Source organism: Pyrus communis, chromosome 10, assembly GCF_041283825.1.
Source record: "Pyrus communis isolate YQ-2024b chromosome 10, ASM4128382v1, whole genome shotgun sequence".
Taxonomy (NCBI): Eukaryota; Viridiplantae; Streptophyta; class Magnoliopsida; order Rosales; family Rosaceae; genus Pyrus; species Pyrus communis.
The window spans coordinates 19,220,150-19,236,347 of NC_142574.1; the positions used below are offsets into that span (position 1 = coordinate 19,220,150).

Consider the following 16,198-nt stretch of genomic DNA (forward strand, 5'->3'; position numbering starts at 1 on the left):
AAACGAGAAGACGAGATTAGGCGATTTTAGTCCAAATTCAATTTGATGCTCCATTCAGGTATAAACCTCTATCGCTAGACTTACATCTCCCAAAGGTATATACAAGTTCAATTTGATGCTCTGTTCGGGCAAAAAACCCCTCAAAAAGACTAGGGCTTCTGGCCATTATCACTTTCATTTGTTTCGAACTCATCACCACTTTCATTTACTTCGACCTGATCATAACTTGATTCACTGGCTTCTGACTCATCATCACCTTCATTTGCTTTGTTCTGATAACTTGATCAACTGGCTTCAGATTCATCATCTTGTCTTGTTTCTTGTATTTATGGTTCCCCTGGCACCAAGACATGATCAAATTTGAATTTCTTAGCATCTTCCGCATACAAAGGGCATATACCACACTTCAACACCTTCGCACCAGAAATGGGGTTTTCGGAAAAGTCCACGCTCAACAGAGGCCGCATAAGCAAGTTTGTACACGTCAGGGGAACATTTTTTTTGCTATCTCTTCACATATAAAGGCCTTACTCCACACATACATGTGATGTCGGTCGTAACAGTAGTCATCCAATATCCGAATTGGGATATAGAATAGAGAAGTGAACAGTTCATGGCTTTCACCGAGGAATTTAACATTGAAACTAGCTCTTACCCTTAAGTCTCCCTGGCAGTTGAAACACAAGAAATGACAGAGAGAGCAAAACCTGATAAACCTGCTCGAAACCAATCTGGAGGAAGCTTGATATGAACTGAAGGTCCCTCACTTTGATAGCTGAAGTTGAACCAATTTGGAATTTCTTTTCCCAGACATACAGTGCTAACACAAGGCACAGTTGCCACTCGCATAATTCTAAGTTGTGCTTCATCCTTTATGTTGCTCCTTGCATTATGATCCAATTTTCGGCAATCAGAAGAATCCCAAAAGAGTCGTGTTTATCCCCACCTTGTGTGAGTGCTGTCCTTGAACTTGACACTGTCTTCAGCAACGTGCAGCCTTGAGCTTCAAGATCATATAGCACTGGGAGCTCCGGTAATGATTGAAGCCTCTTGCACCCGGTTAAGCTTAGGCTATGCAACCAAGAAGCTTGTTTGATGCTTGCAGGTATGCTCCTAATCCTGGTTTCACTCAGAATTAAATCTCGCAATGAGATTGAGCCAACGTGACCATCAGGGATTTCTGATATGCGAGTGCAACAGATGTCTAGAACTTCCAAAAGACAAGGGAAGCATTTCAACCACTGACCCTTGGAAACTAACAAAGTTCAGATGTTGCGTTGGCTCCAGGATTTGAGGGAATTCATAAAAAGCAGAGCAACGTGTGAGATCATGTCTCTCAAAAGACTTCACCTTAGAAATGATCTTTGGACACTTGAAAGCCTTCTGCAAGCTTGTAGTTTAATATTTTTGAGAGCAGGGAGAAACTCGATTGATGCGTGTAGCTCTTGAACAGCCGTTCCACTTAAATTTAAGGATTTCAAATGTTCCATTGGCTCCAAGATCTCTGGGAAGTTTTCAAGGTTAGAGCACCAAGAGAGATCAAGTGTCTCAAGAGATTTCAACTTACAAATGCTCCCCGGGATACATGAAAGCCTTTTGCAATCCTCTAGTTCAATTGTTTTGAGCGCAGGGAGAAACTCAATTGATGAGTGTAGCTCTTGAACAGCTGTTCCACTTAAACTAAGATATTCCAAATTTTCCATTGGCTCCAAGATCTCCGGGAAGTTTTCAAGTTTAGAGCACCTAGAGAGATTGAGTTTCTTGAGAAATTTCAACTTACAAATGTTGGTTGGTAGACTCACAAGGCTCTCGCAACCAACCAATGATAACTCACTTATATCCCTGGGAAGCTCAGAAACCTCGCCAAGAGATGTGCAGCCCTGTAGATCAAAACAACCAAAGAATTTCAGCTTACACCTGCTGCTTGGAAGTTTCTTAAGGTCTCTACAATCTCTTACATCCAAGTAAGAAATTTTTTCGTGAGACCAAACTGATCCAGGCAACTCCTGTATACCACTGCCAAATAAATCTAAGAATTCAATATTCTCTGGCATCTCTGGAAGATACTTGAGACTTTTGCACATTGACAGATCAAGATGAGTCAGCTTGTGGAGATGTTGAAAACACCTAGGAAGTTCAGCCAAACTTTTGCAGCCACAAAGATTTATCTGCACAATTTCTAGACTCCCAGAGAGATTTGGAACTTCTGTTAGATTTCTAGACCACTCCAGATCGATCACTTTTAAGTTCACAGGTCTCTGTAACAAAAGTAAAGAAAAATACAAAGAATTAATAAGCAAGACTTTCTACACTGCATTTTATACAAGAACTTAAATAAGCATATATACCTGCTCTTCATTCCACAGCTTATTCACTTGGCTTTTGCGCATATGAAGCTCAACTAGATCTTCAGGAGAAAAATTTGACGGCAAAGATTTCAAAGGATATCCAAGCCAGTAAAGATAACTCAGAGAATCAGGAAGATCTAGAGAAGCGGTTAATTTGCAGTAAGTGCCACACTCTTCAGAGTTAAATACAATTAGCATCTTTAGGTTAGACATCTTTCTGAAGTCTGCACATTTCAACTGCAGATTTTCCATCTCAAACCAGTTAACCAATATGGCTTGAACAATTGGAGTCCCCTGACAATAAGAACAAATTCTAAATGTGATTATATATACAACAAAATTCAATCAATAGTTTATTTTTTAGTAATCAAACTTCTTTATTATAATTGAGCTTTTCTTTGGTGTGTTTTCATCTAAAGTTTGCTTTTTGTTTTTTGTAAATAAAAAGAAATAAAGGAAAAGGAAATGGAATTCATTGGGCTCTTACAGTGTTTCTTTTCAGTACATGATAGACATCCTCATCGTTGAACAACCTATTGCGTTCACCGGGATTGTCAATACATTGTTCATGAACTATTTTTCTTCCCATTTCTTGAAGCAAATCGTGCATCTCTATGGCTTTCTTGGTTGAATCAATTGATATGAGAGACATATCAACAAGAATTCTAATTCCGGATGCCGCATTGAATCCCCGAGTAGCTAACATTCGTTTTACGCCATCCACATGGTTCCCCTTAAGATAACATGCTATATCCAAAAATATATCCTTCTCATTTGTGTCTAATCCATCATAACTCAGTCTCAACACTTTATGGATATCTTTACAACAGGGAGATCGTTTCAATTTGTTGAATTCCTCGTCCCAGTGTTCTTTGCTGTTGCAATTGAAGAACAAGGACCCCATAACTACAAGAGCTAAAGGAACGCGACCGGCAGAATCCACAGCCATTTCTGCCAAGTCCATATACTCTGTTCTACGAGTCATGTTATTTTTGAAAGCACGTGAACAGAAGAGTTCAAGAGCATCGTCTGGTTTTAAACCCTCAACCTCGTAGATCTTATCCTCATCAACAGTTTGCCTAAGTGTTCTCCTATCTCTACTTGTGATAATGATTCTACTTCCAGTGCCATACGGAAGACGCTTGCCAGCTAAACGTTCCATTTGCATTGAATCACCCAAATCATCAAAAACAATGAGCACCTTTGTACGACTGAGCCTTTCTCGAACAAATGTTGATCTTATGGATAGACCTTCTTCCCTTAGTATCTCTTGAAGAAATGTTTTTTCCAAGTGATCTGGTCCATTTGTTTGTTCTGAGTTCTCCCTAACATTTCTAAGAAAACAACTGGCTTCGAATTTATAAGAGAGTCTCTGAAAAACAGCTTCGGAAAGGGTGGTCTTGCCAATACCACCCATCCCCCAAATTCCTACAGTGATGCAAGGGTCCTGTGAATGAATGTCTAATAGCGATTCTATTTGCTCGATGCTGCTTTTAATTCCAACCAGGCCCTCCAAAATGCATGATGATTCACAAATCAATTCGGTCCAAATATGATCAACAACTTTCTTAATTAGATCTGCCTCCGTCCTGGCATATATATATGTATGTATGTATGTATGATTAGGTAGAAAAGCAATAGTTAGTCTTACATATGCTTTACCACATCTTAGCACAAATCAAATTCTCAAAGTTTAAAGAAAATTTATAATTTTATACAAGTTTAAGAATGAGTTACTTACCCGGATTTGTCTGAGTAATCAAACCCAGATAGATTGGCCGCAGTCGTCAAATCATTCCTCCACTTGTGCACCTTGTGGATACTGCCCTTGAAACGCTTTTCCAGTCCAGTAAATGCAACCGCATAGCTCCCCTGTTGGTTTCGTACATCCGATGGACTGATATCGTAGAAAACGGGTATAACCATCTGGCCATATCTTTCCTTGCATTCGAGTATTTGCCCAAGTTCATCCAAACACCACGTGGAAGAAGCGTAGTGTTTCGAGAAAATGATCACCGAAAGCTTAGATTTCTCGATTGCTTTTAGAAGGGCAGGTTTGATTTCTTGTCCTCTCTTCAGTCTGTAATCTATGTAGGTTTCAAATTTCTTGTGAAGTAAGGCAGCATGAAGATGGCTGGTAATACCAAGGCGGGTGTCCTCACCTCTAAAACTGATAAAAACATCATACTTGTCCTGATAAGGGCTGACACAAACATTGTCAGCATCACCAGCTGCAGAATCAGAAGAAGAAAATGGTAACGATCTGCAGCACATCTGCAAGAGAGTAATGACGCACTCCATCTGAGTGCTTGGTAATATATCAAAGATCAAGAGAAAGAAGTGAGTGCTTGATAATATACCGAAGAAAGAGAATGGATATATCAGAGATGAATGAGATATATTAAGTTGCAATTGAGAAGAGGATCCAATTAAGCAAATTAAGACAGAGAGAGAGCTTGAAATTGGGAAGCAAGCAAGAAAGCAGAGAGCAATTCCCGCAGAGACTAAATCAGATTTTAGTTCGGTACTAGTTGACTTGACTTGTCCTGATTTGGGGTTGCCATGATTTAAGAAAGAGTAAAGCTAGAGAGTTTTTAACTAAATTTACAAATCTCACCAATAAGTTGATTTTTAATTAGTAGCCTATAATAACTAATAAAAAAAATTTCTATCAAATCTAGAAAGGTAATTCGAAAGAAAAAGTAATTCGATTCCGTGTAACAAGGCCTATTTTAGATTCCATGTAACAAGGCCTATTTTAGATGTATAATTATGGTCCCATGTCATGGTCCCCTAGTTAATGTACTATTTACGAGAGAACCTTCGTGTTTTGAAAAACATGTATCTTTAGTATGGAGGGTTTGACTGTAGAAAGTACACTTCAGATCATCTTTGTTTTCTTGAGTAAAGGGATGAAAATTCGAAGACGGATTTGAAGAGGCATTGGGACGAAAAACTGCATGGCCATCGACAGTGCCTCTCCTTGGATGCTCACGTTACTACCACCCATCATGGTGGTATGGCGTTGTGCTTCACGCCTAACACATATAACACCTCCTCGACATATGGTAAGGGTCAAGCTCACAAAATATCACTACGTACCTTATTAAATATATCATCCAAACCTGCCAGGAAAGCATAAACTCGGTCCAGTTGGACCTCCTCTCGAAGCGTCTTCAAATCAATGGCACATTCCATCTTGATCGATCTTCGTTGATCTAATTCTTGCCACAAGGATTTGAGGTCGGCATAGTATATACCAATAAGATGTGCTTCGTGATGAAGTCACCTTCAATTCATAAATTTGGGAGATGTCAAAACCATCATAATACATTCGAGCAACCTCAATCAACCACTCTTTCACAATTGCATTCTCAGTCTCCCACGTCTCATGTCGGCACTACCTTCACTCGGTTCCTTGATGTTTGTAGTCACAAACCCCTTCTTACCACGTCTTGTGATATGCATCTCCAATACTTTGACCAAAAAGGATAGTTTGATCCATTGAGTTTCACAGCACTCAGCATTGCCGAGGTATCATTCTGAATAACCACCGGGTCCAAGACTGAGTTTTTGGTTGAGCCACGTGCACCACCCTCCAACTTCAGCCTCGAGCTCTCTTCAACATTCACCATCTTGATTCACGGACAACAGAGCAGCAGCACGTCAACTCAACACGACAATGTCGATTTTTCAGCAAAAATGCAGCAAAAAGAAACACTGCAGGATCCCAACAATACTCACGGCAAGGGCAGCAAGCACATCCCTTGCAGTTTCACGGTAGCAACGGCATGGTATAAATATTTTTTTGGGTAAAGTACCAAAAACTACCTCAACTATTGGTGTCATGACACTTTCATACCTTATCTTTTAAAATTGACAATGTCATACTTCATCTTTAGAATTTGTGTCAATGTTATACCTTCTGTTAACTTGGCCATTTATTTCTCAGTTAAATGCTAAGAAATAAGAAGAGGAAGAAGAAGAAGATGAAGAAGAAGAAGAACCCAAACCAAACCCAGTTCGTCCCCCCTACCCCCACCACAAACCCAACCCCCTGCAACCCATAAAGAAGAAGGAGGAAGAAGAAGAAGAAAAAAAAAATAGAAAGAAAAAAGGGAAACCCAGTTCGTACGTTCCCCCCTCCCAAAACCCAACTTGCAGAAGAAGAAGAAGAAGAAGAGAGAGAAGGAAACAAAAAAAAAAAAAAAACCCAATTCGTTCGTCCCCCCCTCGCACCACCCTCTTCCCTCCGCACCCATTCCCCCCATTTTCTCCGTGCCCAGGTTCTCAACCTTCAGAATTGCCCTGGCAAAGGTTTCCTGATTCCACCTCAACGGGATCTGGGTATTTTTTGGGTTGCAGGAAGTGGGTGCGAGGTTGGGTGCAGAGGGCAGGTGCGAAAGTGGGGAGGTTGGGTGCGGAGAGTAGGTGCGGGGAGAAGAGGGGGTTGGGGAGCGGGGAAGACAAATTGATTTTTTTTTCTCTTCTTTTTTCTGGGTTGCAGTTGCAGGAAGGGGGAAGAAGATGAAGATGGGGAAAAGATAGAGAATGGGGGGAAGGGGACAAACTGAGTGTTGGTTTTTTATTTATTTTATTTTATTTTATTTTAACTTTTCTTTATTATTTTAATATTTAAAAAATATTAAATGATTTTTTTAGTTTTTAAGCACTGAATCAAGCCACATCAGCATTTAATTAAGAAATTCATGCCAAGCTAACGGAAGATGTAACATTAACACAAATTCTTAAGATGAGGTATGACATTGTCAATTTAAAAAAATAAGGTATGAAAGTGTCATGACACCAATAGTTCAGGTAATTTTTTGTAATTTACCCCTTTTTTATTTATTTATTTTTTTTTTTTTTCTGGTTTAAGGTTACGGCAACTAAGGCTCAGATGCCTAATAGAAAAATAAGGCTGGAATTCTTGTTATGTTATTACCCACAAAATCAAAGATATATACATAGTAACACATACAATTCTTGTTCCACAAGGAAACATTAATGGACACAAAATATATCCTTCCTAATAAAGGACTCCGAATATTTTTCGACAAATAAAAAAAAGACTCCTAATATTTACATAATCTTTGCATACCCTTCTACTTTAGACCCACGTTAACAGGAAGCATTTCGACCACTGACCCTTCGAAACCAAAAAAGTTCAGATGTTGCATTGGTTCCAAGATTTGAGATAATTCGTAAAAAGCAGAGCAACGTGTGAGATCAAATCTCTCAAGAGACTTCAACTTACAAATGATCCTTGGATACTTGAAAGCCTTCTGCAAGCTTGTAGTTTAATATTTTTGAGAGCAGGAAGAAACTCGATTGATGCGTGTAGCTCTTGAACAGCTGTTCCACTGAAATTTAAGGATTTCAAATGTTCCATTGGCTCCAAGATCTCTGGGAAGTTTTCAAGGTTAGAGCACCAAGAGAGATCAAGTGTCTCAAGAGATTTCAACTTACAAATGCTCCTCGGGATACATGAAAGCCTTTTGCAATCCTTGAGTTCAATTGTTTTGAGTGCAGGGAGAAACTCGATTGATGAATGTAGTTCTTGAACAGCTGTTCCACTTAAACTAAGATATTCCAAATCTTCCATTGGCTCCAAGATCTCTGGGAAGTTTTCAAGTTTGGAGCACCTAGAGAGATTGAGTTTCTTGAGAGATTTCAACTTACAAATGTTGGTTGGTAGACTCACAAGGCTCTCACAACCAACCAATGATAACTCACTTATATCCCTGGGAAGCTCAGACACCTCGCCAAGAGATGTGCAACCCTGTAGATCAAAACAACCAGAGGATTTCAGCTTACACCTGTTGCTTGGAAGTTTCTTAAGGTCTCTACAATCTCTTATATCCAAGTAAGAAATATTTTCGTGAGACCAAACTGATTCAGGCAACTCCTGTATACCACTGCCAAATAAATCTAAGCATTCAATATTCTCTGGCATCTCTGGAAGATACTTGAGACTTTTGCACATTGACAGATCAAGATGAGTCAGCTGTTGGAGATGTTGAAAACACCTAGGAAGTTCAGCCAAACTTTTGCAGCCACAAAGATTTATCCGCTCAATTTTTAGACTCCCAGAGAGATTTGGAACTTCTGTTAGATTTCTAGACCACTCCAGATCGATCACTCTTAAGTTCACAGGTCTCTGTAACAAAAGTAAAGAAAAATACAAAGAATTAATAAGCAAGACTTTCTACACTTTATTTTATACAAGAACTTAAATAGGCATATATACCTGCTCTTCATTCCACAACTTATTCACTTGGCTTTTGCGCATATGAAGCTCAACTAGATGTTCAGGAGAAAATTTCGACGGCAAAGATTTCAAAGGATATCCAAGCCAGTAAAGATAACGCAGAGAATCAGGAAGATCTAGAGAAGCGGTTAATTTGCAGTAAGTGCCACACTCTTCAGAGTTAAATACAATTAGCATCTCTAGGTTAGCCATCTTTCTGAAGTCTGCACATTTCAACTGCAGATTTTCCATCTTAAACCAGTTAACCAATATGGCTTCAACAATTGGAGTCCCCTGACAACAAGAACAAATGCTAATGTGATTATATATACAACAAAATTCAATCAATAGTATATTCTTTAGTAATCAAACTTCTTTATTATAACTAAGCTTTTCTTTGGTGTGTTTTCATCCAAAGTTCGCCTTTTGTTTTTTGTAAAAAAAAAAAATAAATAAAGGAAAAGGAAATGGAATTCATTTGGTCTTACTGTGTTTCTTTTCAGTACATGATAGACATCCTCATCGTTGAACAACCTATTGCATTTACCAGGATTGTCAATACATTGTTCATGAACAATTGTTCTTCCCATTTCTTGAAGCAAATTGTTCATCTCTATGGTTTCCTCGGTTAAATCAATTGATATGAGAGACATATCAATAAGAATTCTAATTCCGCTTACTGCAAAGAATCCCCGAGTATATAATATTCGTTGTACATCAACCACATGGTTCCCTTTAAAATAACATGCTATATCCAAAAATATCTCTTTCTCATTTATTGCCAATCCATCATAACTTAGTCTCAACACTCTCTGGATATTTTCATTGGGAAATTGTTTCAATTTGTTCAATTCATCTTCCCATTCTTCTTTGCTCTTGCAATTTAGGAATGTGGACCCCAGAAGTACAAGGGCTAAAGGAATGCCTCCAGCATAATCCACCGCCTTTTCTGCCAACTCCATATAATCTGTTCTACGAGTATTGTTATTCTTGAAAGCACGGGAACAGAAGAGTTGAAGAGCGTCATCTGGTTTTAATCCCTCAACCTCGTATATCTTATCCTCTTCAACAGTTTCCCAAAACACGCTCCTATCTCTACTTGTGATAATGATTCTACTTCCAGTGCCATACCGAAGACGCATGCCAGCTAAATGTTCGATTTGCATTGAATTACTCACATCATCAAGAACAATGAGCACCTTCGTACGACTGAGCCTTTCTCGAATCAAAGTTGATCCTAGGGATAGACCTTCTTCCTTTAATATCTCTCTAAGAAGTGCTTTTTCCAAGTGATCTAGTCCACTCATTTGTTCTGAGTTCTCCCTAACATTTCTAAGAAAACAACTGGCTTCGAATTTATAAGAGAGTCTGTGAAAAACAGCTTCGGAAAGGGTGGTCTTGCCAATACCACCCATCCCCCAAATTCCTACAGTGATGCAAGTGTACTGTGAATGAATGTCTAATAGCGATTCTATTTGCTCGATGCTGCTTTTAATTCCAACCAGGCCCTCCAAAATGCTTGATGATTCACCAATCAATTCGGTCCAAATATGATCAACAACTTTCATAATTAGATCTGCCTCCGTCCTGGCATATATATGTACATGATTAGGTAGAAAAGCAATAGTTAAGTCTTAAATATGCTTTACCAAATCTTAGCGCAAATCAAATTGTCACAAATTTAAAGATATTTTATACTAGTTCAAGAATGAGTTATTTACCCGGAATTGCTTGAGTAATCAAACCCAGATAGATTGGTTGCAGTCGTCAAAGCATCCCTCCACTTGTGCACCTTGTCGATACTGTCCTTGAAACGTTTGTCAAGTGCAGCAAATGCATCCGCATAACTCCCGCGTTGTTTTCGTACATCCGATGGATTGATGTCGTAGAACACAGGTACAACCATCTGGCCATATCTTCGCTTGCATTTGAGTATATGCACAAGTTCTTCCAAACACCTTGTGGAAGAAGCGTAGTTTTTCGAGAAAATGATCACCGAAAGCATAGATTTCTCGATTGCTTCTAGATGGGCACGTCCGATTTCTTCTCCTGTCTGAAGTCCGTAATCTACGTAGGTTTCAATTTTCCTCTGAAGTAAGGCAGCATGAAGATGGCTGGTAATACCAAGGCGGGTGTCCTCACCTCTGAAACTGATGAACACATCATACTTTTCCTGATGAGGGGGGATATCAACATCTTCAGCGGCCCCAGCTGCAGGATCAACAGCAATAGACGACGGCGAAGAAGAAAATGTTAACGATCTGCAGCAGATCTGCCAGAGAGTAATGATGCACTCCATCTGAGTGCGAGACAATAATATATCAAAGAAAGAGAATGAAGCGAGTGCTTGATAATATATCGAAAATATATCGAAGAAAGAGAACGGATATATCAGAGATGAATGAGAGTTGTTAAGTTGCAATTGAGAAGAGAATCCAATTAAGCAAATCAAGACAGAGAGAGCTTGAGAGTGGGAAACAAGCAAGAGAAAAGACAGCAGTTGCCCGCAGAGACTAAATCAGATTTTAGTTCAGTACAGTGGCGGTTCAAAGAAATTATTTGAAATTTAAAATTTAAAATTAAATATAAATAGTATTTAATAAAAACTGATTATACGATATACGATGAACAATTATGATTTTAAAATTTTCGAAACCTTCGAAAAAAAATCTGACGAGAATCTTTTTCCCAACAATTGTACTAGTTGACTTGACTTACTTAACTACTTACCCAACTCATTCACCTGACCCTCCGCGAACAAAAATTCAAGGCGTTCAGACACATGGAAAAAGACAGATGAATGGCACATCACCACATGGCAATGGCATCATCAGTTCACACCTTTTATTAAAGATAGCTGACTACTCACAAGAGTCACTACTCACAAGTCACAAGTGCATGGCAATGGCAAACACACAGTAGCCAATAGGCCCCCTTCAAGACAGAGAGAGCTTGAAAGTGGGAAGCAAGCAAGAGAAGAGAGAGCAGTTGCCCGCAGAGACTAAATCAGATTTTAGTTCAGCATCGTGACCGTTCATCTTACATTTTACGATTAAAAATCATTTGAAATTTAAAATTAAATATAAATAGTATCTAAGAAAAATTAACCACACGATGTATAATAAACGATTATAATCACGAAATCTTCAAAATTCCCAAAAAAATAAATCCAACAAGAATCCTCTTTCCAGCAATTATACTAATTGACTTGAGTTACTTTACCCAACTCGTTCACCTTGCCCTCCGCGAACAAAAATTCTAAGGCGTTCAGACACATGGAAAAAGACAGATGAAGGGCACATCATCACATGGCCATGGCATCATCAGTTCACACCTTTTATTAAAGATAGCTGACTACTCACAAGAGTCCGCAACTCACAAGTCACATGGAACAAGGATTCTCGTAGGATTTTTTTTTTTAGGGATTTCGAAAATTTTGTGATCGTGATCGTTCATTATACATCGTACAATTAGTTTTTATTACGTGCTATTTATATTTAATTTTAAATTTTAAATAATTTCTAACCTGACGATATACGATAAACTACCATAATCACAAGATTTCCAGAAAAAGGATCCCGCGATGATCCTTTTTCAGTCACAAATGCATGGTAGCGGCAAACACACAGTTTCCAATAGGCCCCTTCCTGGCCTTACGCGCTTTCTGTACAAATTTAACTTTGATGCTGCATCCACTGATTTCATCTTGATCAGCAAAGCATCCAGTGCAATTTAATTTCTACTAAGGACTAATCTAAGTTGAAAATTAGAGTACGCAATGAATAATTGAAATATAAAACTTTATTAATCGAAAACACAGAACTGCCAAGAAGGCTAAATATACTAAAGAGACTACATTTTGACTGACTTGTTATTCAACGAGTTACAAAACAACCTATTTACAGAGAAAACTAAATCAAACCCTAATCTCTAACAGACACGTAATCATAAACTTAACCGCCAATAAAACCTAATCCTTGGCCCACAAGATAACCTATTAAAATAACAATAATACTAAAAGCAATTTTCCAACAACCTACACCGGCATGTCACGTCGTGAGCGTAACATCTAAGTGACGTACTTGTTGGTGCATTATTAGTCTAAGATTTCACGGTGACAATTCTGGATGTAAGTAAGTCTTCAATTGAAGATAAAACCAATCTAATGCATTTGAATTTTTAAATCAACAAGCGCAATACCTTGAAATAGAGAACGCCCACCTCCAAATCGGTTTTGGTCGAGTCTGATTTTCCTCCCCATTCAATAGACATGTTCTCAGGAGTCATCGACCCAACAAAGGAAGAGTAAAGTGAAGAAAGATAGAGATCAGGGGGAGGCTGTCAGTTTGAGGAGATGTGTCGGCTGGGTCATGGCTGGAGGAGATGAGTTGGCTGGGTCATGGCTGCTGGTTCCAAGTTGGGTCGAAATGACTTTTGCTTTTTGATATAAGCAATATTGGAGGAGAAGGAAATTAGACATGTCCATAGATAAAATTCATGTTAGTGACTATACAAGCAATATTTGAGTATAATAATTGTATTTGGTTTTCACAGTTTTAGTTATGTTACCAAATACATGTACTATAACAACATGTCCGTTAAGATCCCTAGAGTGATCGTCACTGTGATTACAGCTTGTTCAAAAAAACAAAGTTTATGGAAGAAACATCATCACAAATACAATTGTCCACAACCAATATCATCTAAGTCAAGTTTGGACACCTTACTTGAATGATTTTTCAAGCTCAAATCAGCTCTACTCGGCTTGTTTGTAAATCAAAATCTAGATTTTGGTAGGTTAGTTCAGCTCAATTTTTGGATGAGCTCGGAGTTATGTTTTACTCGACTTAATGCTAAATTATCCCCCAAATTTCCCCCCCAAACAATCTTCAACCCATGTTAAAACATTGGGCTAAATGCCAAATGTTAAAGTTGGGCCAAATACCCCCAAAATTCCACACACCCCCCCCCCCCCGGTGCGACTGGACTCACTGGCAATTGGGCCAGTCTCGGCCCGGTCACACTCCAACGCGCCCCACGCGGTGTGCTTGCAAACCTTTCCCGACAAGCGTGGGCCCTGCTGTCAGCCGCTTGTCGGCCACCCAAAAATCCCAACGGCTATAATTTGAATTCAAAGGCTTGGTTTAACGGACCGTTGGTTGATCCAACAGTCCAAATTCAAATTTAATTTTTTTTTAAATATGTTATTTTAAAATACATTGAATCCAATGGCTGACATCGAATATAATCAAATCTAACGGTAAAAAAAAGATCTAATGGCCCAAATTTAAATCCAACAGCTAAAATAATTTTAAAAAATTATTTAACTCAAAATTCACCCAAAAACTCGATAAATACCTATGTATTTGTTCAAACATCCACACAAAACTCAATTTTCTCCTACAATTCTTCCAATTTATCTTTCTACCATTTCTTTCCATTTCCAAATTGTTCAACATGGCAAGAGAGCATATTAGATGTCGTAATTGGACCTGTGAGGAAGATGTTGCTTTATGCTTGGCATGGGTTTCTGTTAGCGAAGATAGTGCAGTTGGCACAAATCAAAATAAAAAAGTTTTGTGGGATAAAATCATTGCAAAGTTTCAAGAAAACTGCAACGGCGGCGGGCGGGACAGTGGTGGTGTTTATGATCGGTGGAAGACTATCAACAAAGCATGCACTTTATGGAAGGGAAGCTTCGAAAGGGCCATGGTTGGCATGCCTAGTGGAAGGAGCGCCATAGAAATTGAGTTTTGTTCTTGATATTTTATTTGTCATGTACATAATATTAGTTTGCAACTAATTATTTTTATGTATTTTTTGCATAGGGTGACAAAGCAATGGAAATTTATAAGACAAGAGTAACACCAAAAAAATCAAGTTTTTAAGTTGCAACATGCTTGGGACATCCTCAAGGATTGTCCGAGGTGGGGAACTGATGTGGACCAACAATGGGGAAGATTATTTCAACGTGAAGCCGCACACACAAATGCCGGAGATGAAGGTGTCGATGAAATGACCCCATCTCGTTCTTTTGCAAGGCCCCCGGGAAGAGATAAGCAAAAGGAAGCAAAGATAAAAGGGAAGTCCCAAGATCCGATGAGTGGACACTTTGCTACCGGAATTACAAAATTGAACGAAACCCATACCGCTCGCCAAGAAGAAACAACCCGAATGCGTTTGCAAATGAAGGAAATCTCAGATAGGGAGGAAGAGAGGTTTGAAGTTAATTTGACGATGGAGGACCTCAGCAAATACACTCCAGAGAGGAAGAAGTTCTTACGTGGTAAGCAAAAGGAAATTTTGCGAAAGTCTGCTTCAAGGAGTATATTTCAAGATGATGAATCCTCTGAACCCTATATCCTAATTCAATCACGAAGTCCATCACCAAGTGAAGATGGTGGATATGATTATTAAGTTTATGTAGTGTATGAATTATTTTCTTTATTAATTAAGTTTATTAATTGTCGTTTGTATTAAGTTTATGTAGTTTATTAATTATGTGGTTTATGAATTATCGGTTGTATTAAGTTGAAGGCTTGCTTTGTGGAAAATTTAGTGATTTTTCAATATTTATCGGAATTTAAATATTTTTAGATAAAATGTTCATAAAATTAATTTACGATAGTCTACATATTTATTTTTTAAAAATTAATTTAAGAAAAAAAATAGCCTAAGTTCATTCTTTAATAATCTTCGGCTAAAATTTTAGGCCAGAAAGGTTGGTGCAGAAAAGCTGTTTTTGGGCTAAAAGCTAAATTTTTCTGGCTAAAAGTTAAAATTTTCAGGCTAAAAAATTTGGCTTTAAGCCCAACCATTGGAGTTGGTCTTAGGGGGATGATATTATTTCCCACTTATAAACAACATATCTTCACCGTAAAAACTTCAAAATAAAAAATGTTCACTCTTTTAATCTTCTTTTGAAAATCATCCCTACAAGAAATTATTCAAAACATCATTTAGTCATCCAAATGTTTCAAATAGGTCAACGATGACTAAATACTTGTATTCCTCTCTTAGGGGGATGATATCATTTCCCCGCTTATAAATAACGTATCTTCTTTGTAAAAACTTCATAATCAAACTTGTTCAATCTTTTAATTTTCATTTGAAGATCATCCTTACAAGAAATTATTCGAAACATCATGTAGTCATCCAAATATTTCAAATAAATCAACGGCATACATACCAAATAACATATTTATATAAACAGTTATTTATAAGTGAGGGAATAAGCGCATCTTCCAAGTGGGAAATGCAAGCATTATTTTTGTGTGTTTACATTGACAATAGAGGGTGCTGTATTGCGAACATGTTTCGATTATCGACGGATTCTTGAAAACATAGTTAAATAGTCTAACATAATATTTTAATCATTGTTAAGAAGAGTAACGGAAAAAGCAGGTTAAATTTCAAGTAGAAACATTTTGTAGCCGATGGAAAGTTTCCATTATTTTGCACCTTCCAGTGTTGAGTATAAATGAAGTTGTTGATTTCTTGGTGTTTAAAAAAAGTTATATTACTAATTATTTGGGTTGTTGTTGGTATTTATCAGTCTTATAGTACATGTTGATATATTCGGGTCACATTTTGTATTTGT

At 38.0% G+C, this 16,198-nt stretch overlaps 2 protein-coding genes across 2 annotated transcripts; both read right to left on the reverse strand.

Moving 5' to 3' along the window:
* Positions 1-1,114: 1,114 nt before the first annotated feature.
* Positions 1,115-4,865, reverse strand: LOC148693653 (TMV resistance protein N-like). The gene is made up of 4 exons (XM_088678636.1): positions 4,090-4,865; positions 2,836-3,937; positions 2,349-2,642; positions 1,115-2,258 (listed from the first exon to the last, which is right to left on the reverse strand). Exons 1-4 carry the CDS (start codon positions 4,647-4,649, stop codon positions 1,347-1,349), a joined length of 2,868 nt encoding a protein of 955 aa, XP_088534762.1. The 5' UTR covers positions 4,650-4,865; the 3' UTR covers positions 1,115-1,346.
* Positions 4,866-7,266: 2,401 nt separating this feature from the next.
* Positions 7,267-11,114, reverse strand: LOC148693654 (TMV resistance protein N-like). The gene is made up of 4 exons (XM_088678635.1): positions 10,320-11,114; positions 9,087-10,185; positions 8,599-8,892; positions 7,267-8,508 (listed from the first exon to the last, which is right to left on the reverse strand). The coding sequence occupies exons 1-4, from the start codon at positions 10,895-10,897 to the stop codon at positions 7,597-7,599; spliced, it is 2,883 nt and encodes a 960-aa protein (XP_088534761.1). The 5' UTR covers positions 10,898-11,114; the 3' UTR covers positions 7,267-7,596.
* Positions 11,115-16,198: the final 5,084 nt, after the last annotated feature.

Bases quoted from the DNA above. Each gene is read 5' to 3' on its own strand.
- LOC148693653 (XM_088678636.1), bottom strand. From the start codon at position 4,649: ATGGAGTGCGTCATTACTCTCTTGCAGATGTGCTGCAGATCGTTACCA. The intron at 3,938-4,089 runs GTAAGTAACTCA...TATATATGCCAG, and splicing joins GATTACTCAGACAAATCCGG to GACGGAGGCAGATCTAATTA. The intron at 2,259-2,348 runs GTATATATGCTT...CTTTTGTTACAG, and splicing joins AGCTGTGGAATGAAGAGCAG to AGACCTGTGAACTTAAAAGT.
- LOC148693654 (XM_088678635.1), bottom strand. From the start codon at position 10,897: ATGGAGTGCATCATTACTCTCTGGCAGATCTGCTGCAGATCGTTAACA. The intron at 10,186-10,319 runs GTAAATAACTCA...TATATATGCCAG, and splicing joins GATTACTCAAGCAATTCCGG to GACGGAGGCAGATCTAATTA. The intron at 8,893-9,086 runs GTAAGACCAAAT...TCTTGTTGTCAG, and splicing joins ATGTACTGAAAAGAAACACA to GGGACTCCAATTGTTGAAGC.